Below are 23,017 nucleotides of genomic sequence, written 5' to 3' on the forward strand. Positions count from 1 at the left end.
ACTGCTTTAGTGTTGTCTCTGAGCTCCCAGCTGGCTTCTCCCCACACCTGGGGCCCCTGCCAGCCCCACGCCAGGCACTGAGGTTCCAGGGGCTCCCGCTGAGGGCAGGGGGAGGGAGGGGAGGGAGCACTACACGGTAGAAATCATCTGCTACAGGAGAAGAAAACCGGTTCCCTAGGCCTAAAGGAAGGTGGGTGGTTCCCGTGAAGGGACAAGGCAAGAGGCTTTATCGCAGATCCATCAGCACCACGTCTCTCTCCACTATCGACACGTGATTGCAGGTCTGGAAGACAGGAGAAGAAGGGACAGGGGGTTATTCAGATGTTCCCACAGCTCAGGTGAGTCTCCCCTACCTCCTGGCACAACCTGCAGCCAGTGCTTTTCCAGAACAGCCCCTGGATCCAGCTCCTTGGATCCCCCCAACCGCTGGCACTGCCCGGTGCCACGCAGCCACCACGGCCGGCCCCAAACACAAATCCCCTCCTCCAACAGCCCTGGGCCGCTGCCTCACCCTGCTCCTGCAGCCAGGAGCTCTGCATCCCCCTCCCAACACCTGGAAAATCCCGGGGAGCTCCTGCACCTCCACTCTGGGAGCTGGAGAGCAGCCCCTGCCAGGCTGAGCCTCCCGGTCACAGCCCGGCCCCTCAATGCGCATTTCATGCAAGAGCAGCGCCCGGCGCACCCGCTCCCCTCCCCAGAGCCCCCACGGAGCTCACCGTGAAGAGAGGGGGGTCTTTGGAGTGGGGGTGGAACCCCTTCTGCCGGCAGGATGAGATCTCCTCCAGGCCGTGCTCCGTCAGCTTGAAAAACCCTGTCCTGGAGCGGAGGAACAGCAGCTCTGTAGCTCCAGCCTCTGCAGGCCCGGCCACATCCCCTGGGGCGCGTTTGGGGCCGCTCACCTCGAGCAGGAGCAGAGACTGAGGCTAAGGGACACCCCAGTTCCAGGGAAACTCCTCTCCCCACCTCTGAACCTCCCCTCAGGGGTGGGCAACCCCTGCCCAGACACAGCCCCTGGAGACAGCTCACAGGAGCTGTCCAGCCCCACGTGTGACATTCCAGCCCCACAGGAGCTGTCCAGCCCCACGTGCGACATTCCAGCCCCACATGTGACATTCCAGCCCCACAGGAGCTGTCCAGCCCCACGTGTGACATTCCAGCCCCACAGGAGCTGTCCAGCCCCACGTGTGACATTCCAGCCCCACAGGAGCTGTCCAGCCCCACGTGTGACATTCCAGCCCCGGGCCAGGAATCTGAGAGAGGAAGGGTGTGCCTGACAGGCCAGGCAGAGGGAAAAGCCTCCCCAGCCCAAGCTCCTGGAACTCATTCTCACTCCTGGAATCCATTCTTACCCCTGGAATCCACACTCACTCCTGGAATCCACACTCACTCCTGGAATCCACCCTCACCCCTGGAATCCACACTCACCCCAGGAATCCACACTCACCCCTGGAATCCATCCTCACCCCTGGAATCCATCCTCACCCCTGGAATCCACCCTCACCCCTGGAATCCACACTCACCCCTGGAATCCACACTCACCCCTGGAATCCACACTCACCCCTGGAATCCATCCTCACTCCTGGAATCCACACTCACTCCTGGAATCCACACTCACCCCTGGAATCCACACTCACCCCTGGAATCCACGCTCACCCCTGGAATCCACACTCACTCCTGGAACCCACACTCACTCCTGGAACCCACACTCACCCCTGGAATCCACACTCACTCCTGGAATCCACACTCACCCCTGGAATCCACACTCACCACTGGAATCCACACTCACTCCTGGAATCCATCCTCACCCCTGGAATCCACACTCACTCCTGGAATCCACACTCACCCCTGGAACCCACACTCACTCCTGGAACCCGTTCTCACACCTGGAATCTATTCTCACTCCTGGAATCCACACTCACCCCTGGAATCCATCCTCATCCCTGGAATCCACACTCACCCCTGGAATCCACACTCACCCCTGGAATCCACACTCACCCCTGGAACCCACACTCACCCCTGGAATCCACACTCACTCCTGGAATCCACACTCACCCCTGGAATCCATCCTCACTCCTGGAATCCACACTCACCCCTGGAATCCATCCTCACCCCTGGAATCCATCCTCACTCCTGGAATCCACACTCACCCCTGGAATCCATCCTCACTCCTGGAATCCACACTCACCCCTGGAATCCACATCCACCCCTGGAATCCACACTCACTCTTAGAACCCACACTCACCCCTGGAATCCATCCTCACTCCTGGAATCCACACTCACCCCTGGAACCCACACTCACCCCTGGAATCCACACTCACTCCTGGAATCCACACTCACCCCTGGGATCCACACTCACCCCTGGGATCCATACTCACTCCTGGAATCCATCCTCACCCCTGGAATCCACACTCACTCCTGGAATCCACACTCACTCCTGGAATCCATCCTCACCCCTGGAACCCACACTCACCCCTGGAATCCACACTCACTCCTGGAATCCATCCTCACCCCTGGAATCCACACTCACCCCTGGGATCCACACTCACCCCTGGAATCCACACTCACCCCTGGAATCCACACTCACCCCTGGGATCCACACTCACCCCTGGGATCCACACTCACCCCTGGGATCCATACTCACTCCTGGTATTTGGGGGAGCACACGATGGCGATGGACTCGGGCAGCATCATCTGGTAGGAGCAGTGTGTGTGCAGGTCCACGCTGGACAGGAAGGCAGTCTGGGTGGGGTGGGTCTGCAACAGGGACACGGGGACAGCAGTTACAGCAGCCTGGGAAATTCCTCCCAAGGGATCACGTCTGCCGAGGGAATCTTGTGGCACAGCAGACACAGCTCCTTGCGGGGCACAGGGGACACACCCGGGGTGGAATTCAGGGAATTGTGGAATGGTTTGGGTTGGAGGGACCCCAAAGCTCATCCAGTGCCACCCCAGCCATGGGCAGGGACACCTCCCGCTGTCCCAGGCCGCTCCAAGCCCCGTCCAACCCAGCCCTGGACGATCCCAGGGATCCAGGGGCAGCCACAGCTGCTCTGGGAATTCCATCCCAGCCCCTGCCCACCCTCACAGGGTAGAATTCCTTCCCAATACCCCATCTGACCCTGCCTCTGGCAGTTCCCCCTCATCCAATCACACTCCCTGCTCTTGTCCTAAGTCCCTTCCAGCTCTCTGTAGCCGTTTTTTTTTTGGATCATCCTAAAACATGCACTGCTCTTTTCCCTTTGGAGTTACCCACAGAAGGAACTCTACATTCCTGCCGTGAAAAATCACACCTTGAAGCCACAACAACGTCCTTGCAGGGCACTTCACACCTTCCTGAAGCGCAGCTCTCGGGGCTCAGCACATCCCATGGTGCCACGGCACCCCAGGATATCACATTCCATGGAGGATATCACATTCCATGGAGGATATCACATTCCATGGAGGGCTGTACAACCCTCACCTCAGCTCCTGCTGATAGCTCTCGCTCCTTTTGCTGCTTGAGTTGTTTTTGGTTTTTTTTTTTTTGCCAAGACCAGCAGGAGGGCCAAAGCAATTCCAGAGTGGGATGTGGCAGGGCTGTCGCTGCAGAGGTGGCCCTGGAGCAGCCACCCTGCATGGACCAGGCACTCGGAGCAGCAGCATTTCCTTGCCCAAGCCCTCAGGCAGCTGCTGCTTTCGAGAGATTACTCAGCTTTGCTTGGCACGGATCCGACTGCCAAAGGCTCCGTGGGGACGGCGAGCAGCGAGGGAGGAGCCTGCAGCTGGCACAGCTGACAGCAGAGCAGCACAGGGCTGCACAGGGACACAGCATGGGACGTGTGTGCCTCCAGGAGAGGAGCCTGGGGTGCCCCACAGAGCCACCGGAGTCAGCTTGTAGCTGAAACAAGCTTCATTTCCAAGATTCCCACTTCCAGAGAATCCCAGAATGGGTTGGGAGGGGCCTCAAAGCCCACCCAGTGCCATGGCAGGGGCACCTCCCGCTGTCCCAGGCTGCTCCAAGCCCTGTCCAACCTGGCCTGGGGCACTGCCAGGGATCCAGGGGCCTCCCCACCCTCGCAGGGAAGAGTTTCTTTCCTATATCTCATCCAAACCTTTCCTCCCTTCCTTCCGGAGGGTTTGATGCTTTAGGAAGGGACCCAAACATTAACCAGGCTTGGGTTTCTCCATCGGAGTAGTGAACGAGACCGTACCAGAGAGAGAACCCAAGCAGAGGCTGCTGGCTATTCCCTGCCATCTCCTCCACCAGCCCTTCCCCTTGGGGCTGGAGGCCAGGGCAGTGCCAGGGGAAGGAGACTCACGTGGATCCAGCCCAGGGTGACGAGGCCGTGCTGGTCCTGGATGACGAAGAGCTCCTCCTCGTTCTCCGTGGTGCAAGAATCGGGGCCTCCCAGCTGCTTGGGGACGATGACGTGGGTGATGGTGAACTCGTTCCTCATCTGCAAGGCAGTGGCAGCACAGGAGGCTGAACCCCCCCCAGATATGAGGGAATTTCCTAAGCCTTGGAACAAGCCCATGGATGCATCTACCACCCATCTGCAGGCGCAGCTCCAAGTTATCTACAAAGGAGTTGCAGGATTTTCTCCCCGTTTCAATCTCCCTGCTGTGAAGAGCACCCATGGGAGCTCAGAGAAGTCCTGGACACCACCCAAACCAAGCTCTCCACTCTAAAGGGAGAGTTCCTCATGCCTAAACCATCCCCAGTGTCTGCAAGCAGCTGGACTGCAGGAAGTTGCTACATCAAACAACTTCATTTCAAAGCAAACTCCTGGGAGTGACTCAGGGCAGATGAGCTGGAGCTGCCAACAAAACCTGGGCACGCAAAGTCTGGGGGAGAACAGTGTCCCATCAGCCCTGTCTGCGTGATGGCCACCAGCTGGGACACGCACAGGACAGGGCCTGGAGCTGCCTGCCACCAGGAATGTCCCCAGTGGGAGAGAAGAGGCTGAGCGGGGACTCAGGCTGGCACCCAACCCAGGGTGGGGAAACCCTGAGCTGAAAACGAGGAAAGGGAGAGGCACATCATCCCAAACACTGAAGGATTCCAGGACAAAAAAGCCGTGGCAGTGTGACAAACAGTCCCTGCGCCACTTCTGGGGTCTCCATGGGGTCGTTTCCTTACCAGCTTCCCGCAGAGGATCCCGCACGTCTCCACGCCCCGCACCGTGTTGGCATCAGCCAGCTGCAGGAACTTGTGGCACAGCTCCCTGGGGACAATGACCTGGCGAAGGACATCCACGGCTGCATCTGTGGGGAGGAGGGAGCACAGCGAGCACAGAGTCAGGAACGCTGGAGAAATGCTCCCTCGGGCCAGGGTCTGCAGGGGTGAAACAGAAAATCCACCTGGGAAGATAAAGTCTCCTTCCAGTGGCGGGCTCAGGGAAATGTGTCGCTGTGACACTTGGTAAAGGACAGGCACCACCTCTGTCACAACAGGGAAAGGGAGAAGGGCAGAGGGAGGATCCTCTAGCAGGAGGTCAAAAGGAGCGTTTTGTTAGCAAAAATGAAACCACACAACCTCAGAAAATGTTATTTAAAGCAGGATGTGTCGCTGGGCAAGACTCAGCCATTGGACATGTCTGAATTAGTATTTTGGAACCATATTTAGTGGAGTTCGGTCTGGAGGAGGATTAAATCAGCCCAGCCAGGAGCTAAACCCTAATCTCCAACAAGTACTGGGATCAAGGAAAGGCAAACAGGCTGCAGACCCTGGAACAGCAGGGAGACTGGGCTGGAGAAGCAGGGAGGGCACATTCCCAAGAGGAGAGAGCTCTCCCCAGGCCTGTGAGCGCTCACTGGACAACACCCAGTGACTCGGGAGGGATGGAGCCAGGATCCAAGAGAAATTGGCTGTGTTAGGCTCAGCCCCAGCAGGGGAGAAGGGATGCTCCAAGAGGTACTAACTGTTCTCCGTGCTCCCCAAAGCACTGGGCTTCAAAGATCTGTCCACAACAGGAGGTTTGGACGGGACAGTCCCCGCTGATGGACTGGCCGGGTGAACTGGAGAGACTGGAACCTTTGGGATTAAAGCTGTTGGGGGCTTTTCCACGCCAGGGATGAGGGGTCCATCCACAGACTCGGGCTCTGGCTTTCCAAATTCCTGCACTATCCTCAGGCGTTCCTTCTCCAGCTCCTGCCGTCGGATCATCTCCTCGAAGGCATGGAACTGCTCCTGCTCTGCCTGCTGCTGCTTCATCAGGGCTACCCGAGTCTTCTCCTCCTCCAGCTGCTGCTGCAAAGCCAAAGTGGGTGCAAATTACTCCTCTTCCTCCTGTTGCAAGGAGGAACACGCCCAAGGACAGGAGCAGAGAGGGGGACACCGGCCCGGGGCAGAACACGAAGCCTCTGCAGAGCCCCAGCCATTCCCAGGTTATTCCCAAAGGGTCTGCAGAAGGCCACCAGCAAACAGCATTTTCTGCAAGGAAACTTCAGCTTGCAGGGCACAGATCCAGAGCCAGCTGGAGCAAGGGCAGGAAAACCACGGCTTTACCCTCCCTCTTCCTTGGATTTACAATCCAGGTCGATTTCCCTCTATGCTGTCTCTAAAGTCACACTCATCCAGAGCAAAGCTGGCATCAGAGGTGTCTGCTTTGCCCACTCAGCCCCAGATCCCTGCCCACGCTGAGTTGCTGGACCTTAAGACCTGGATGTGGTGTTGGGACAGAGAGAACAAACCAAGCAAACAGCCCCAGCTCAGGCTGGCTCGGGATGCAGGGGAGAAGAGCCAGGGACACCTCTGACAGAGGCACCCACAGTGACAGCCCACAAAGAGTTGGGGCCACCCAGACTGGACATTCCCGAGCACCCAGGGAGCCCTGGAGCTTCTAAAGACCGAGGGGCTCCTGGGGAGCACAGGCCTCCAGTCTCCTGTCACTCACCTCCTGCTCCTTGTACTTAGCATAGTCCTTGGCGTACCTCTTTAGCAGCTCCTCCTTGAGCTCTTCGGCTCGGGGAAAGGCTACTTCCTTCAGTTTCTGAGGAGGAAACACAGCATCAGTGTGGGGCAGCCCCAAGGCAAGGAAAATGAAACCTGAGCAGCTCCAGAATCCAAAAACCACCACCAAAATCAGCGAGCAAGAGCTCAGGCTTTGCTGTTCTTTCCTCATCTGGTGAGCACTGAGCAGAGGAGCTGCAGCTTCTTGTGGCTGTGAGGAATCTCCAAGGATTCTCTGGAAAATCACTGCTTTGGACAGCCAGCCACCACAGATGGTCTTTATAAAAAGCAGGGAGTTGACCATGGAAGAAAGGACACCCCAGTGCTCAACAGGAGGTAAACTGGACGCCACAGCCAGTCCAGTGCAAGTGCAATGGGATCAGAACCCTTCAAACCGTAACTCAGATAATCGTGGAATTGTTTAGGTTGGGAAATATCTCCAAGATCAGAGAGTTCAACCATTCCCCCAGCACTGCCACGTCCACCACTAATCCATGTCCCCAGATGTTTTGAAACACTTCCAGGGATGGTGGAAGCCGGTGCCAGGACTGGACAATGCTTTTGGGGAAGAAATTTTCCCAATATCCAACTTAAGCCTCCCCTGGTGCAATGTGAGGCCATTTCCCCGTCTCCTGTCCCTGTTCCCTGGGAGCAGAGCCTGACCCCTCCAGCTGTCCCCTCCTGTCAGGAGTTGTGCAGAGCCACAAGGTCCCACCTGATCCCACTTTTCTCCCTCTGAGCCCCTTCCCCAGCTCCCTCAGCTGCTCCTGAGCTCCAGCCCCTTCCCCAGCTCTACTCCCTTCCCTGGACACGCTGCAGCCCCACGATGGATTTCCTGGAGTGAGGAGCCCAGAACTGAACTCCCAAGGGGTCAGAACTGCCTGGCCAAGCCAAGACTTCTCAGCAGGCGTGTGGATCACTCATCCCAGAGCCACGGAAGCCCAAGGTGGATGACAGCGACCACGTTCCCGTTCCAGACCTGGCGCTGTCCCCACTCACTTTGACTGTCTCCCTTTTCTCAGGAATGACGGCGCTTTTGTAATCGCGGTGCTGCGGCAGCTTCTCGATGAAGAGCCTGGAAAAAGGGGACAGAAGCGGCAGCTCAGGACAGTCAGTGGTGTTTTTGGGGATCCCCGAGCTCCCCCTCAGGGCAATCTGTCTGTCTGCAGGAACCTCCATCCCACGACAGCCCCTGGAGCTCCGCAGAGCACTCAGCTCTCACGGGAGCGCCTCACACAGCACTCAGCTCTCACGGGAGCGCCTCACACAGCTTTTCCTTCCACCTGGCCTCTGGAGGTGCTCCTCAGGGATGAGCACATTTGTTTTGAAGAGAACCATTAATAACCTGGTCTAAACCACCAAGGGCACAGCGGTGACTCAGGAAGGCGCTCGGGCACCTGCCCACACCTGAGAGCGTCCCAGGATTCCACCCGAGCTCAAGGACTCGGCTGACTCAGAGCTCCCCGTCCTTCTGCACAGAGGGACAAAGAGTTTGGGCAGGAGGGCAAATTAACTCAGACCTTGGCCAGGGAAAACTTGCAGGTGAGCTAAAAGCAGGCTCCCAACAGCCCCAGCTGCTGCACCAGGAGCTTTGGGCTCTGCAGCCTGAGCACCCCAGGTGTTCTGGGCAGGAGGGAGAATTCTGTGCTGGCTTTGGGGAAATCCAGACTGAGCTCAGCATCAGCCCACTCAGCTCCCACCATCCCAGGCTGCTCCCAGCCCCATCCAGCCTGGCCTGGGACACTGCCAGGGATCCAGGGGCAGCCACGGCTGCTCTGGGCATCCTGTCCCAGTGCCTCTCCCAGGGAAGAATTTCTTTCTAACATCCAATCCAAAGCTTTGCTACTCCCCCTTGTCCTGTCACTGCCAAGGTAAAAAAGTCCCTCTTCTCTTTCTTAGAAGCCTCCTTTAAGCACTGGAAGGCCACAGTGAGATCCTTCCACAGAGTTCTATGAGCACTAAAACAAGGAGAAAAACAAAACAAGGGGCACTTCACTCTGGCTCAGCTCTCTGAGGCTCCCCAGGCTCGAGACATCTTGAGTTCATCACTCGTGATCAAGTCCCCAGCACTGACAGAGTGCTCAGGCTGAGCTTAGCCAGGCCCTTCTCTCCTGCAAGCGGAGCTTTGCTGGCTCTGGGCATCCACAAAGCTTTGGGGATAACCCAAAACCCCTGCCCTCCTTCCTGCTTCAGCACCCACGGGAGGATGTTCCAGCTCCTCCCGCCCAGGCACAGGGGAAAAAGGAATAAGGGAACAGAGAGTGCCACAGAGAGCACAAGAAACCAACCAAGCAAAGCCAAGCAGGGAAAACTCAGGGGGCACAGAAACTCTGAGAAACCTCTGTGTGCGCAGTAAACAAAGCCAGCTGCTCCAAGCCCTCGGGGACGAGGAAGGACTTTTTGTTTCCCCGAATGCTCCCGGTGAGGCTGCAGGATCAGCAGAGCCAGGGCACAGCCTGGAGCCCTGGAGAGGCCGTGGCTCCCTCCCAAACCCCCAGCGAAGTCCCCATGCCCAGCTGGGGGTGTGAAGTAGGTCACTGTGCCGAGGAGACACAACAAGGCCCCGAGCGCTGCCAGCAGCTCGTAGATTCAAATGGAAGGGATTAATTAGCAAGGATTAAGAGCAGATGCTGGCCTGGGCAGGATGGAAAAACCAGCAGAGACAGCTGGGTTTCCACAAGTCAGGAAGCGGAGGAAAAATTGGGCAGGAGGGTGAGAGGAGGGCTCAGGCAGCCAGAGGAAAACTCCGGGGCAGGAGCAGCAGTGGAGGCTGGGATGGGGCAGGGGAAGGGCTGGAACAGTTCGTGTTTCCTAGGGACAGCCCCGCTGATCCCTGGCAAGACCAAATCCTCCCACAGCCAGGAGGTTTGGGCTGGTTCAAAGCTCTGCCTGCTCCCGAGCCCAGCGGAGCAGCAGCTGTTTGGCACCGAGCAGCCAGAGCCAGGACTATTTTTAAGCCCAGCTCCTGTGCCCAGGCCAAGCCGGTGGCTCTCGAGGCCCTTGGGACACCCCCATGAGTCCCTGGAGCTGATCCAAGCCAATCAAGGAGCCCCAACATTACAGTTGTATCTTGTTACTGTTTTCTTTCTTATTTGGCTCAAAGTTGTGTCTTTTTACTTTTCTCCTTCTTGTTTGGCTTTAGCAAATTACTTGAGTGTTCCTGTTAATTCAAGGAAATTCAAGGAAAACACCCATTTGGATCAAGGCAGGAGAAGCTGCCCAGGAGCACAGGCAAGGAAAGACTTGCAAGGTGACAAGGCACGTGTGAAAAATCCTGGAGAGAGTTCCAGCATCGTGGAATGGCTGGGAAGGGAAGGGACCTCAAAGCTCATCCCACCCCTGCCACGGCAGGGACACCGCCCACTGTCCCAGGGTGATCCATGGAAACTTCCAGGGATCCAGGGGCAGCCACAGCTTCTCTGGGAATTCCAACCCAGCCCTTCCTCACCCTCACAGCCAGGAATTCCTTCCCAATATTCCATCCATCCCTGCCCTGTGGCAGTTTAAAACCACCCCTCCTTGGCCGGGCACTCTCTGCCCGTGTGAAAAATCCCTCTCCCTCCTTTTTGTAACCCCTCTTTAGGCAGCAGAAGGGACTCTCAGGGCTCCCCAGGGCTTTTCCAGTTCTCCAGGCTGAACACCCCCAGCTCCCCCAGCCTGGCCTCATTCCATGGAAGGAAGAGCAGAGCAAATCTGTGAGAGGCTCCAGTGAATTGCCAGTGCCTCCTCCTGCTGTCTGGATGAGGACATCTAGAAAACATCAAACCCATTGCTCCCCATCTTGACTGGAACAAATGACGCTGGCATTAAGCTCCTATCTTTGGACACTCCTGGGCAGGAGCTCACATTCGTCAGCACTGGAGAAATCCCACCAGGGGAAGTTTTCCCTTCAGCCCAGCAGCCGGGATGGAAACGCCAGGAGAATGATTTGAAAGCTGCTGGGAACACATCCCAGCACCTCTGGCTGCTACAGTCAAACAGCCTCCGGCTCATTTGTTTAGTTAAAGAGTTTCTCCTTTGGCCCCAGCTGCGTAAAAGGCCTGGAACCCTTCCCAAAGGTTTTACACTTCCCAGCTCTCCATGCAGCCTCCCAGGCCCTCGCCACCATGCCCATAAAAGCTCAGGAAGGGCGAGGCGGGGAGGAAAGCTAATCAGAGAAAAATGTGTTGGGTTTAAGGGGCAGCAACCCTGCCCACGGGGGCAGGGAGGGAAAATGCCCACAGAGATGCCAACCCTATTTGGGGTGAGTGAGGAGAGTGGGCACAGCACAGGCCACACACCAGTGGCACTGGGTGGAAGCAGGAGGGAAAGATTCAAGAAAAAAACCCCACGGGAACAGGACACTGCACCACTGAGGTCAGAGTTTTCATCCCTTTAAACACCCAGAGGCACACAGCTGTGTTTGAGGGGGCTGGGTTATGTTCCTGAGGTGTAAAATAAATCCGAGTGGTTCCTGGTCCCAAAGGAGGAACTCCCTGCTGTGGAGGCTGTAGTAACCTCAGAGTAAAACAGGCTCAGAGTAAAAGAGGCTTCTCCTCTGAAGCAGGATTAGTAGAGACACCACAATCCAGCCTCGATCCTTCCAGGTAGACACTGGATACAAAAACCCCTCATCACGGATCCCGGCCCAGCCCTAGGATTTCACAGCCAACCTTGAAAAAAACTGAGGCCAACTGAGGTGACAAAACACCTCAAACTTTGATCTACAGGTTGATAAAATCTCTCTGCTGCTGACAGGAGTCTCCAGAGGGACAGAGCCATCCAAGATAAGCCTGGTTCCCAAGGGGATTTCATTCCCATGATACCAACATCCCAAAGGGGTGTCAGAGGATGCTGCCAGACTCCTTCCATCGGTGCCCAGTGACAGGACAAGGAGTTCAACCTCAACAGGAGGAAGAAATTCTTTCCATGGAGGTTGGCAGAGCCCTGGAACAGCTGGAGTCTCCCTCTCTGGAGACATTCCAAACTCACCTGGACGTGTCCCTGTGTCACCTCCTGCCTGGGCAGGGGGTTGGACTGGATGATCTCCAATCCAAACTTTTCTGGGATTATGGATTCTGGAAACTTTCACAAGCGAGCTCTATCTGTGTCTTTGTGCCTCACCTTTCCCGCATCTCCTGGCCAGTCTGAGCTGTTTCTGTGTCTTTGTGCCTCCCCTTTCCCGCATCTCCTGGTCAGTCTGAGCTGTTTCTGTGCCTTTGCACCTCTCCTTTCCCACATCTCCTGGCCAGTCTGAGCTGCTTCTGTGCCTTTGCACCTCTCCTTTCCCACATCTCCTGGCCAGTCTGAGCTGCTTCTGTGCCTTTGCACCTCTCCTTTCCCACATCTCCTGGCCAGTCTGAGCTGTATCTCTGCCTCTGTGCCTCACCTTTCCCACATCTGGTCAGTCTGAGCTGTTTCTGTGCCTTTGTGCCTCCCCTTTCCCACATCTCCTGGTCAGTCTGAGCTGTTTCTGAGCCTTTGTGCCTCACCTTTCCCACATCTCCTGGTCAGTCTGAGCTGCATCTGTGCCTTTGCACCTCTCCTTTCCTGCATCTCCTGGCCAGTCTGAGCTGTATCTCTGCCTTAGTGCCTCCCCTTTCCCACATCTGGTCAGTCTGAGCTGTTTCTGAGCCTTTGTGCCTCACCTTTCCCACATCTGGTCAGTCTGAGCTGTTTCTGTGCCTTTGTGCCTCCCCTTTCCTGCATCTCCTGGTCAGTCTGAGCTGTTTCTGTGCCTTTGCACCTCTCCTTTCCCACATCTCCTGGCCAGTCTGAGCTGTTTCTGTGCCTTTGTGCCTCCCCTTTCCCACATCTCCTGGCCAGTTCCACCAGCTGTGGGTCCCTAAACCCCTCAGGAGCAGAGCCCTGGCCAGAACGCAGAGCTGTGGAGTTCTCCCAGGCCCCGAGCCCCGCAGCCCTTACGTGATGTACTTGTTGTAGAGGATGAAGGCGTGCTCCAGGTTGCCCTCCTCGCAGTACACGGTGGCCATGCGCAGCATCTCCACGCCCGAGCGGAAGTAGCGGCGCGGGGGAATGTCCTCGCTCACCTCCACGCTGCTCCCCGCCTGGATCAGCCGCCGCACGCGCTCCTCCGGAGCCAGGCCGGCGCCGCCGGGGCCGGGCATGGTGACACACATGGGCCGTGCCGGGGATCTGCGGGGAGCGAGGCACCGGCGTGAGAACCCGCGCAGAACGGAGTCACGGAATCAATGACGGAGTCACGGAATCAATCATGGAGTCACGGAACCAATGATGGAGTCACGGAACCAATGACGGAGTCACGGAATCAATGACGGAGTCACGGAATCAATCATGGAGTCACGGAACCAATGATGGAGTCATGGAACCAATGACGGAGTCAAGGAAACAATGATGGAGTCATGGAATCAATGATGGAGTCATGGAACCAATGGTGGAGTCATGGAACCAATGGTGGAGTCATGGAACCAATGATGGAGTCATGGAACCAATGGTGGAGTCATGGAACCAATGGTGGAGTCATGGAACCAATGATAGAGTCATGGAACCAATGATAGAGTCATGGAACCAATCACAGTCATGGAAACAATGGTGGAGTCATGGAACCAATGACGGAGTCACGGAACCAAGGATAGAGTCATGGAACCAATGATGGAGTCACAGAATCAATCACAGTCATGGAATCACTGACGGAGTCATGGAATCAATGATAGAGTCATGGAACCAATGACAGAGTCATGGAACCAATGATGGAGTCATGGAACCAATGATGGAGTCATGGAACCAATGATGGAGTCACGGAACCAATGATGGAGTCACGGAATCAATCAGGGAGTCATGGAACCAATGATGGAGTCATGGAATCAATAACGGAGTCACGGAACAAATGACGGAGTCACGGAATCAATCACAGTCATGGAATCAATGGCAGAGTCATGGAATCAATGACAGAGTCATGGAACCAATGACGGAGTCACGGAACCAATGATGGAGTCATGGAATCAATGGCAGAGTCATGGAATCAATCACAGTCATGGAACCAATGATGGAGTCATGGAAGCAATGATGGAGTCACAGAATCAATGATGGAGTCATGGAATCAATCACAGTCACGGAATGAATGACGGAGTCATAGAATTAATGACAGTCATGGAATCAATGACAGAGTCACAGAATCAATGATGGAGTCACGGAATCAATGACAGAAATCACTGAATCACAGAATCAATCACAGAATCATGGAATCCCAGAAATCACAGAATCGTGGAATCAACTACAGAATCACACAATCACAGAAATCACGGAATCACCAAATCATGGAATCAGTTACAGAATCATGGAATCAATCACAGAATCATGGAATCATAGAAATCCCAGAATCAATTCCAGAATCATGGAAATCACAGGAATCGTGGAATCACTGAATTACAGAAATCACGGAATCAATGACAGAATCATGGAATCACTAGGTTGGAAGAGACCTGTAAGATCACTGAGTCCAACTCATGTCCTAACATCACCTCAACTAAACCATCCTGACCCAACAGGATCCATCCCTGACCCATCCTGACCCAACAGGATCCATCCCAAACCCATCCTGATCCAACAGGATCCATCCCTGACCCAACAGGATCCATCTCTGACCCATCCTGACCCATCCTCACCCAACAGGATCCATCCCTGACCCAACAGGATCCATCCCTGACCCATCCTCACCCAACAGGATCCATCCCTGACCCATCCTGACCCAACAGGCTCCATCCCAAATCCATCCTGACCCAACAGGATCCATCCCAAACCCATCCTCACCCGACAGGCTCCATCCCAAATCCATCCTGACCCAACAGGATCCATCCCAAACCCATCCTCACCCGACAGGCTCCATCCCAAATCCATCCTGACCCAACAGGATCCATCCCTGACCCATCCTGACCCAACAGGCTCCATCCCAAACCCATCCTGACCCAACAGGATCCATCCCAAACCCATCCTCACCCAACAGGATCCATCCCAAACCCATCCTCACCCAACAGGATCCATCCCAAACCCATCCTCACCCAACAGGCTCCATCCCAAATCCATCCTGACCCAACAGGATCCATCCCAAACCCATCCTCACCCAACAGGATCCATCCCAAATCCCTCTCTGCCTGTGCTGTGGGAGGCACTCCCATCACCTCAGGAATGCACCACGACCTGATCCATGTGGGAATCACCACAGACAGGAGCTGGTGGATTCCAAGTGGAGGAAGCACCAGGGAGCCCAGAAATCCTCCACAAGGCTCCTTCTCCTCCATCAAAAGCAGTTTTTCCCTGGAAAAGCCACCCTGGGCCAAGGGAAGGGTTAAACTCCCTGTGAAATCACACGGATTTCCTAAAACACCTAAAAACGTCCTCACCCCTTTGGGATGTGACAGCCACAGCTCGGGGGGTGGGGGTTCAGCTGCTCCCCCAACTCAGAGCTCTGAATCCCTTCCTCAAGATGATCCCTGTCTAAATCTCACAGTCCTTTTTCCCCCCGGGAGAATAAACCCCACCCACACCCTGGAAACCCTCAAAATCCCACAGCACCCCTCCAAATAAAGTGCCCAAATCCGCACCTCCAAACTCCAGACCATCCCCAGGGGACCCCACCAGAGAATGACCCCTCCCCAAAATCAGAGCCCTCCGCAAGTCCTGCAGCTCTTGTCCTAAAAGGGAGCGCAGGGAAGATCCCCCCGGCACCGACTGTGCCCCCAAATCTTCCCCCGTAAAACGAGACGAAGACCCCCAAACCAAAGCCCCCGCCCCCCACAACAGGGCAAGGGGAGCCCCAAACGAACCCCCTTGTCCTAAGGGGGAAGATCGCACAGTCAGAGCCGCCTGAGCGGATCCCCAGTCCTGAGGGGAAACAACTCCCGGCCCCAAGCAGATCCCCCTCCCCAAAGTGAGGTTCCCGCAGCCAGAACACTCCGGAGCGGGTCTCCCTTCGGGAATATTCCAGACCCCCCTGACCGCACCTCCACACGAGACCCTCCGGCCCCGCAAACCGGAGCCCTCCCGGCGCGGTCTCTCAGGACAGGTCGGGACGCCTCGAGCCGCCCCCGATGCCCAGAGGGACCCCCCAGCAGAGGCCGGGATCCCCCATCCCGCAGGGCTTCCCCCATCCCCGGCCCAGCCCTGACCTGCCGCGCACCGCCGCCGTTCCCCCTCAGCACTTCCGGGTTCTTCCCCACCCGCCGCAGCACCGCACCGTCTCGCTCCCGACAGCCAATCACAAGCCGCCTCAACATCCGGGTATGTAGTACACACCCCCTACTTCCGGCCGGGTGCACACCAGCTTCCGTTCCCTTAGCGTCGTGCGTCATGACGTCACGGCACCACGTCTTAAAGGGGCCGCGGCAGTGGCGAGGCCCCGCTCCGGCCCAGCCCAAACCCGGCCGTTCTCACCCCAAAACTGCGCGAGCCCCGCACAACCCCCCCAGCGCGGACCCTGCACGGGCCCCTCAGGGGAAATGACTGCTCCACACCCAGGCTGGAGTTTGCACACTGTGGAAATTTACTTTAACAAAAGTAGGTAAAAAGGAGAGGAAAAAAATCTGGTGTTTTCAGGCCCAATCCTGTTCCTCGTCATATATTGAGGAAATAAACAAAAGCCCGTTTTGTTGAAAGCTCTAGGAGTGCCTGAGGATGTTTCTTTACGATTATTCCAGCTCTGGTTGAGTCTGTGTTTATTTTTATTCCCTGCATCCCTCATGGATCAGACCCTGCACAGCATCAGATAAAAAATTCCTTGTAAAAGCATCGGCGCTGGGGGGAGCAAGAGAAAACAGAATAAAAGTCAGCCCTGATCAGCTGCCCCACACCCGGCCTGGCAGCTCCTGGTTGAGCCACAGCTGCTTCCTCCAGCCCGGGAGGGTTTTTCCTCGTGGAACACATTCCCAACGCTGTCAGGACATTTCCTCCTTCAGTTCACGTTTCCTGTGCCGGTGCCGGCGTTTCCTGGCACGTGAGGGCTCCTGGGGCAGCCAGGGCTGGGGGCTCTGGGGTGGGAACAGTTCCTTGTGCTTCTTCTTGGGGGCTGGAGAAAGCCAACAGTTCCTGGGGGGAAAACTGCAGGGCTGCCTCTGCTCCAGGTGATTCTGCCTCTGCTCCAGGTGATTCTGCCTCTCCAGCTGCCTCTGCTCCAGGTGATTCTGCTGCCTCTGCTCCAAGTGATTCTGCCTCTCCAGCTGCCTCTGCTCCAGGTGATTCTGCTGCCTCTGCTCCAGATGTTTCAGCTTTTTCTGCTGCCTCTGTTCCAGATGATTTTTCTGCCTCTGCTCCAGGTGATTCTGCCTCTGCTCCAGGAGATTCTGCCTCTCCAGCTGCCTCTGCTCCAGGTGATTCTGCCTCTGCTCCAAGTGATTCTGCCTCTGATCCAAGTGATTCTGCCTCTCCAGCTGCCTCTGCTCCAGGTGATTCTGCTGCCTCTGCTCTAGATGTTTCAGCTTTTTCTGCTGCCTCTGTTCCAGATGATTTTTCTGCCTCTGCTCCAGCTGATTCTGCTGCCTCTGCTCCAAGTGATTCTGCCTCTCCTGCTGCCTCTGCTCCAGGTGATTCTGCCTCTGCTCCAGATGTTTCAGCTTTTTCTGCTGCTTCTGCTCCAGCTTCTTCTGTTGCCTCTGCTCCAGGTGATTCTGCTGCCTCTGCTCCAAGTGATTCTGTTGCCTCTGCTCCAGGTGATTCTGCTGCCTCTGCTCCAGGTGATTCTGCTGCCTCTGCTCCAGCTGCCTCTGCCCCAGGGCTCCGTGCCTGTGTCCCAGCTCCTGGGGCTGTCCCTGGGCTGTGGGGTCAGGCCGCTGCTTCTTCTTGGCGCTGCCGGGGTTCCTGCAAGGAAATTTGGGAGCCAGCACCCAAAAAAGGCCGGCTGCGAATGCCCACAGCCCCTCTGGGTGCACCCAGAGGCTGTTCCTGCAGCCTGAAGGATGGGCACACCCAGAGAGGCTCACTCCTGATTTCTGGCACAAGGTTTTCATCAGGGAGTGTTTTCTGCACCCCTGAGCGAGGAGGGGAAGGAGGCCAAAGCTGGCCCTGGCTCCCAAACGTGTCCTGGAGATGGTTTGGGAGCTCCCCCACAGCCAGGAGCTGCCAGAGCTCATATCCCAGCTGAGGGAAGCTCTTCCCTGCATCCCCTGTTCCAGGAGAAGCCCAGAAAGAGCCCAGAAGGCCCCACCTCACTCTCAGGGAAGAGCTGCCTCCCTTGGCACTCCACTCCCTGAAAATTCCCGGCTGGAGAACATTCCAGCCCCACTGGGACCCAGCTCCCACACTGCCAGGATGCCATCCCACCCCTACAGGCACAGGACTGGCACTCCCAGGCACAGCTTTGCACAAGAGCGTCTCCGTTGGCACTTTGGCTCCCAACAACTTTCAGAGAAGGGTTTTTCACCCTCCCAGAGCTGCCAAAGCCCTGGGTGAGCTGCAGCTTGTAGAAATCCAGCTGGAATTGTTTCCAAAGGGAGGGAGCAGCTCCTTGAGCCTGAGCTCAGGGTACAGCCAGGGGAAGGGGCAAACACCTACCTGGGCACTGCCAGGGGGGGCTGGCTCGGGTGGTGCTTCACCAGCTGCTTTTGGGGCTTGGCTGGGGCACTGCCTTTTCTCCTGAGGAGATCTGAGCCCAAATTCTTCAGGTCACAGCTGCTTTTGAAGGGAATTTTAAAGCGAGTGTCAGATGTTTTCAGTGGAAAAGCTGAATTTTTTCACTCACTGAGTGATCCCAGCAGCTCCTTCACACCCTTCCAGAAAAGGGGGCCTGGGGGTTTTTCCACCCAGTTCCAATCCCAGAATGGTTTGGGCTGGAAAGGATCTCAAATCCCATCCAGTCCCATGGGCAGGGACACCTTCCCCTATCCCAGGCTGCTCCAGCCTGACCTTGGAAGCTTCCAGGGATGGAGCCGTCACAGATTTCCTGGGAATTCCATCCCAGCCCACCATCACCCTCACAGGGAGGGATTTCTCCCCAGAATCCCACCCAACCCTGCCCTCTGAGTTTTAAACCATTTCCCCCTTGCCCTGGCTCTCCCTGTGTTGTCCCAGCCCCGCTCCTGAGGTCCATGACCTCCCCCAGCAGCTCTCCTCGCCCCTGAACACCCAGACTCACCTCTTCAGGGCTCTCTTCTGCAGATCCTGGATGTAGTTGGCTCTCTCTATGGGATGCCCTCGAGACTCGTTGAACACTGAGGACAGACACAGTTCCCTCAACACAAATCACCCCCAGGGCTGCTGAGCAACTGAAACCCTCCAGAGGGGTTTTAAGCCCTTCAGCAGGCACAGGTCCCTCCCTGGAGCCATCCCAAAGCTCCCTGAACATTCCCCATCCCAGCAGGATACTCACACTCTATGGCAGCATTTGGCTCCATGCCTTCAACATCAATCAGGTACCTGCACAGAGCAGCAGAACACCTCTAATTACACAATTAATTATGAAAACACTGACGGGCTGGCGGTGACTCAAACAAACAGAAAAGGGCTGGGGGGTTTTTAACTTTTTGTTTGTGTGCTAGAATGGAGGATCAGCATTTACTGCCCCCTAACAAAAGCTGTAAATCCTTGCAAGTCGGGGATCACACACATCACTCCACTCCTGTTTTCTCCTGGAAATGCCACTGCTGAACCCCAGCTGACCACGGAGAACTCACCTGCAGACCAAGTAGCCAGTCCTGTTCAAGCCATGTGTGCAGTGCACCCCGATGAGTTTATCTGTAACACACACAGCGGATGTGCAGCTGCATTTCCTCAAAAATCGCTCAGATCTCCCCAGAACGAGCCCATCTGCATCAACCCTCCGTCAGTGACACCAGCACAACCAACAGGAACAGCCACACACATCACCACAGCTACGTCTAATTAGCACTCAGCTCATCAGCTCGTTGATTCTGGCAGTTCATCTGCACAATCCCAGAGCTCAAACGCAATTAAGGCTCAAATCATCACAGAACCCTGCAATGGTTTGGGCTGGAAAGGACCTCAAAGCCCATCCAGTGCCACCCCTGCCACGGGCAGGGACACCTGCCACTGTCCCAGGCTGCTCCTGTCCAGCCTGGCCTGGATTATCAGAGCCAACGGGAATTTCTACACCAGGAAAAACCCAATTTATTGCCTTGATGTTCCCACGGCAAGAGAAGGAAAAGAAATTCCTGCTGGCCCATGCCAGCAGCAGAGTCGGGGAGATCCACGCTCACCGTTGTCTTTGTTGTCTGCCAGAAACTTTTTCACAAGGTATTTGAACCTCAAGATGGTTCTTCTGTTTGGGATCTCGTGTCCCATGGTCAGGATCTTTGAGTAGCGCAGTGTGGGGGGCAGTTCCTACAGGAAAAAGCCTCAATAATTCCCAGAAAAAACACAACGATCCCGATTAATTAAAGAATCACAGCTAATAAACCAGAAGAAGATGAGTTTTCCCAGCCCTAAATAGCAGCTACACAGTTTTAGGTCAGAAAAGTTGTGTTTTGCTCCCTGCACAAAGCACAAATGTTCTGGAGTGTTTCTCCTGCCTTTGCCCTGTTTTCTCCCTGGGGAGGATGAAACACAAACAGAACCTGGAACACCCTTCCCATGATTGCCCACGCAGCCAAAGCTGTTTGCAACCAGCTCTTCCCTCCGGAGAGCCCACGAACCCCACCTCAACGGCATCCCCACCTCGGGCTGGTTCAAAGAGGATCTGGGGGTTGGAGGCTCGATCAGAAACACCCCCCTGGCCTGTGAGGCTTCACCTCAGCCCCTGCCAGAGGATTCCAGGCCCTCCCAGCCTCCCAGGCCGCTGTTTTTGAGGAGGATCCCCCGTTTCTGAGCACTGACCTCGCGCCCGTAGTAGCGCGTGGTGTACGTCAGGTCGATGATCAGCCCCAGCTCCTCCTTCCGCTCCTTCACCTTCGTGATGAGGTCATGGGGGGAAAATCTCTCCTCTGGCAGGAGGTTCTGATCAAAACTCTGCAGGAAGCGATGTTTTAAAGCAGTTATTAAAATCTGGGTGCGTTGTGATGGGTGGGGAGAGGCTCCCTGGAGATCAGGGAGAACAACACAGTTTGATCACTGAATCCTGGGATGGTTTGAGCTGAAAAATTAATAAAAACTCATCCAGCTCTATGGACAGGGACTCCCTCAGGGCCTCAGAGCTTCGGGGCTGCTCAGCTGAGACTTCCCAGGGGTGAGTGACAACTCTAACCGTGGCAAAACCCCACAGTGACAAACACTCCCAGACACTGCAGGTTTCCTGCTGGAAGCTGTAACCCTGGGATTGAGCTCAAACACATGGGATAACAGAATCACTGAGGCTGGAAAAGCCCTAACACCACCAAGTCCAAGTTGTGCCTGATCCCCACCTTGTCCCCACCGAGTGCCACGTCCAGGCCTTCCTCGGACACCTGCAGGTGTGGGGACTCCAAACCTCCCTGGGCAGCTCCAGTGCCTGACTGCCCTTCCCAGGAAGAAAAAAATTCCTCCTGCTCTCCACCCTGAGCCTCCCCTGGCACAGCCTGGGGCTGTTTTCTCTCCTCCTGTCCCTGTTCACTGGGGGCAGAGCCCAGGCCCAGCTGCTGCCACACTGACCCCTGACAGCCTGCGCTCCCAAAACCCGGCTCTGACTCTCAGGAATTCCCTCAAGGAATCCCCAACAAGCCGTGCTTCCCCACAGCTGCTACCCAGCCCACACTGCCCCAAGCCCCGCTGGCCCCTCACCTCCTTCAGGGGCACCTTGAAGGCGATGAAGCGCGTGCCCGGCATCCTGCGGCCCAGCGGGATGTAGTCGGTCCACCTGAACCCACGGGGGTGTGAAACCGGGGCAGAGACCCCCGGCCGGGGCCCCCCAAACACACCCAGACCCGGGAACACAATTCCCCCGGCTCAGGAACCACAAATCCACCAGGACTGAGGGACCTCAACCTCCCACCGGCATGAGACCCTCACAATCCCTCACGTCCAGGGAACCACCAGCCACCCCCTGACCCATGGTCCACCAAACCCGCTGTCCTGAGAACCCCTCAAACTCTGTCCGGCCCAGGGAGCCTCAAATTCCCCCCAGTCCTGGGGACCCTCAAACCCAGAGCCCTCAAAACTACCCTGGCCTGGGAACCATGGCCCTGGTCTGGGGACCCTCAGATCTCCACAGGGCCCGGAATTCCCAAATCCCCCCTCAAACCTCCACCGGGCCCAGGACTCCCAAATCCCCCCTCAAACCTCCGCAGGGCCCAGGACTCCCAAATCCCCCCTCAAATCTCCACCGGGCCTGGGACTCTCAAATCCCCTTGGCTCACGGACACTCAACACCCACCCTGGCCAGAGGTTCTCAAGGCTCCCCAGGCCCGGGGGCCTTTAAATCCGGTAACCCCAGCGACCCTCGTTCCCCACCCCACGACACCCAAGCGACAGTGGCACGCGGCGCCGCCGCTGCCAAGCCCCGGCCGGGTTCTGGGACCCTGAGCTCAGGCCGGGCTCAGGCCGCGCTCAGGCCGCGCTCACCGCTCCGGGACGCGCGACGCCCCTCTGCCCGCCATGATGGCGCCGGCGCCGCGCCCGCGCGTGACGTCACTTCCGCGCCCGCAGTAAGCGACAGCGGAGCCAGACGAGGACACGCCCCCAAAGCGAAGGACCACGCCCACCAATGAGAGGCCACGCCTCCCGCGCGGCGCCCTGGGGATCTGGCGCCGCGTAGCGGTGACAGGCGGTACAGCAGCCCCGGGGTGGCACCGAACCAGCACCGAACCGGCACCGAATCAGTGACACAGCACCAGGACTGAATCGGCACCGAACCAGTGACACCGCACCAGGACCGAACCGGCACCGAATCAGTGACACCGGACCAGGACCGAACCGGCACCGAATCAGTGACACCGCACCAGGACCGAAACGGCACCGAATCAGTGACACCGCACCAGGACTGAATCGGCACCGAACCGGCACCGAACCGGCACCGAACCGGCACCGAACCGGCACCGAACCAGTGACACCGCACCAGGACTGAATCGGCACCGAACCAGCACCGAACCAGCACCGAATCAGTGACACCGCACCAGGACCGAACCGGCACCGAATCAGTGACACCGCACCAGGACCGAACCGACACCGAATCAGTGACACCGAACCGGCACCGAACCGGCACCGAACCGG

The 23,017-nt window shown here is 56.8% G+C and overlaps 2 protein-coding genes across 11 annotated transcripts; both read right to left on the minus strand.

The window, feature by feature from the left end:
- Positions 1–146: 146 nt before the first annotated feature.
- Positions 147–16,164, minus strand: STAMBP (STAM binding protein). Of its 4 annotated transcripts, none has more exons than XM_040087722.2 (10): positions 16,061–16,164; positions 12,836–13,066; positions 7,931–8,006; positions 6,876–6,971; positions 5,902–6,229; positions 5,120–5,244; positions 4,299–4,436; positions 2,642–2,754; positions 717–816; positions 147–283 (listed from the first exon to the last, which is right to left on the minus strand). In XM_040087722.2, exons 1-10 carry the CDS (start codon positions 16,162–16,164, stop codon positions 227–229), a joined length of 1,368 nt encoding a protein of 455 aa, XP_039943656.1. In that variant the 3' UTR covers positions 147–226. The 4 variants fall into 4 exon arrangements, with proteins under 4 accessions (XP_039943656.1, XP_039943655.1, XP_039943654.1 ...); XM_040087721.2 differs by having other exon boundaries at positions 12,845–13,066; positions 16,057–16,131; XM_040087720.2 differs by having other exon boundaries at positions 5,902–6,226; positions 16,057–16,131.
- Positions 16,165–16,407: 243 nt separating this feature from the next.
- Positions 16,408–22,421, minus strand: DUSP11 (dual specificity phosphatase 11). Of its 7 annotated transcripts, none has more exons than XM_058423745.1 (10): positions 22,370–22,414; positions 21,590–21,665; positions 20,711–20,842; positions 20,095–20,218; positions 19,552–19,684; positions 19,248–19,294; positions 19,014–19,089; positions 18,434–18,553; positions 17,254–17,740; positions 16,408–17,061 (listed from the first exon to the last, which is right to left on the minus strand). In XM_058423745.1, exons 1-10 carry the CDS (start codon positions 22,402–22,404, stop codon positions 16,822–16,824), a joined length of 1,470 nt encoding a protein of 489 aa, XP_058279728.1. In that variant the 5' UTR covers positions 22,405–22,414; the 3' UTR covers positions 16,408–16,821. The 7 variants fall into 7 exon arrangements, with proteins under 7 accessions (XP_058279728.1, XP_058279727.1, XP_039943652.1 ...); XM_058423744.1 differs by having other exon boundaries at positions 17,200–17,740; XM_040087718.2 differs by having other exon boundaries at positions 16,408–17,740; positions 18,434–18,550; positions 19,552–19,612; positions 22,370–22,421.
- Between the last annotated feature and the right edge of the window lie 596 nt (positions 22,422–23,017).

This window comes from Hirundo rustica, chromosome 28 (genome assembly GCF_015227805.2).
Source record: "Hirundo rustica isolate bHirRus1 chromosome 28, bHirRus1.pri.v3, whole genome shotgun sequence".
Taxonomy (NCBI): Eukaryota; Metazoa; Chordata; class Aves; order Passeriformes; family Hirundinidae; genus Hirundo; species Hirundo rustica.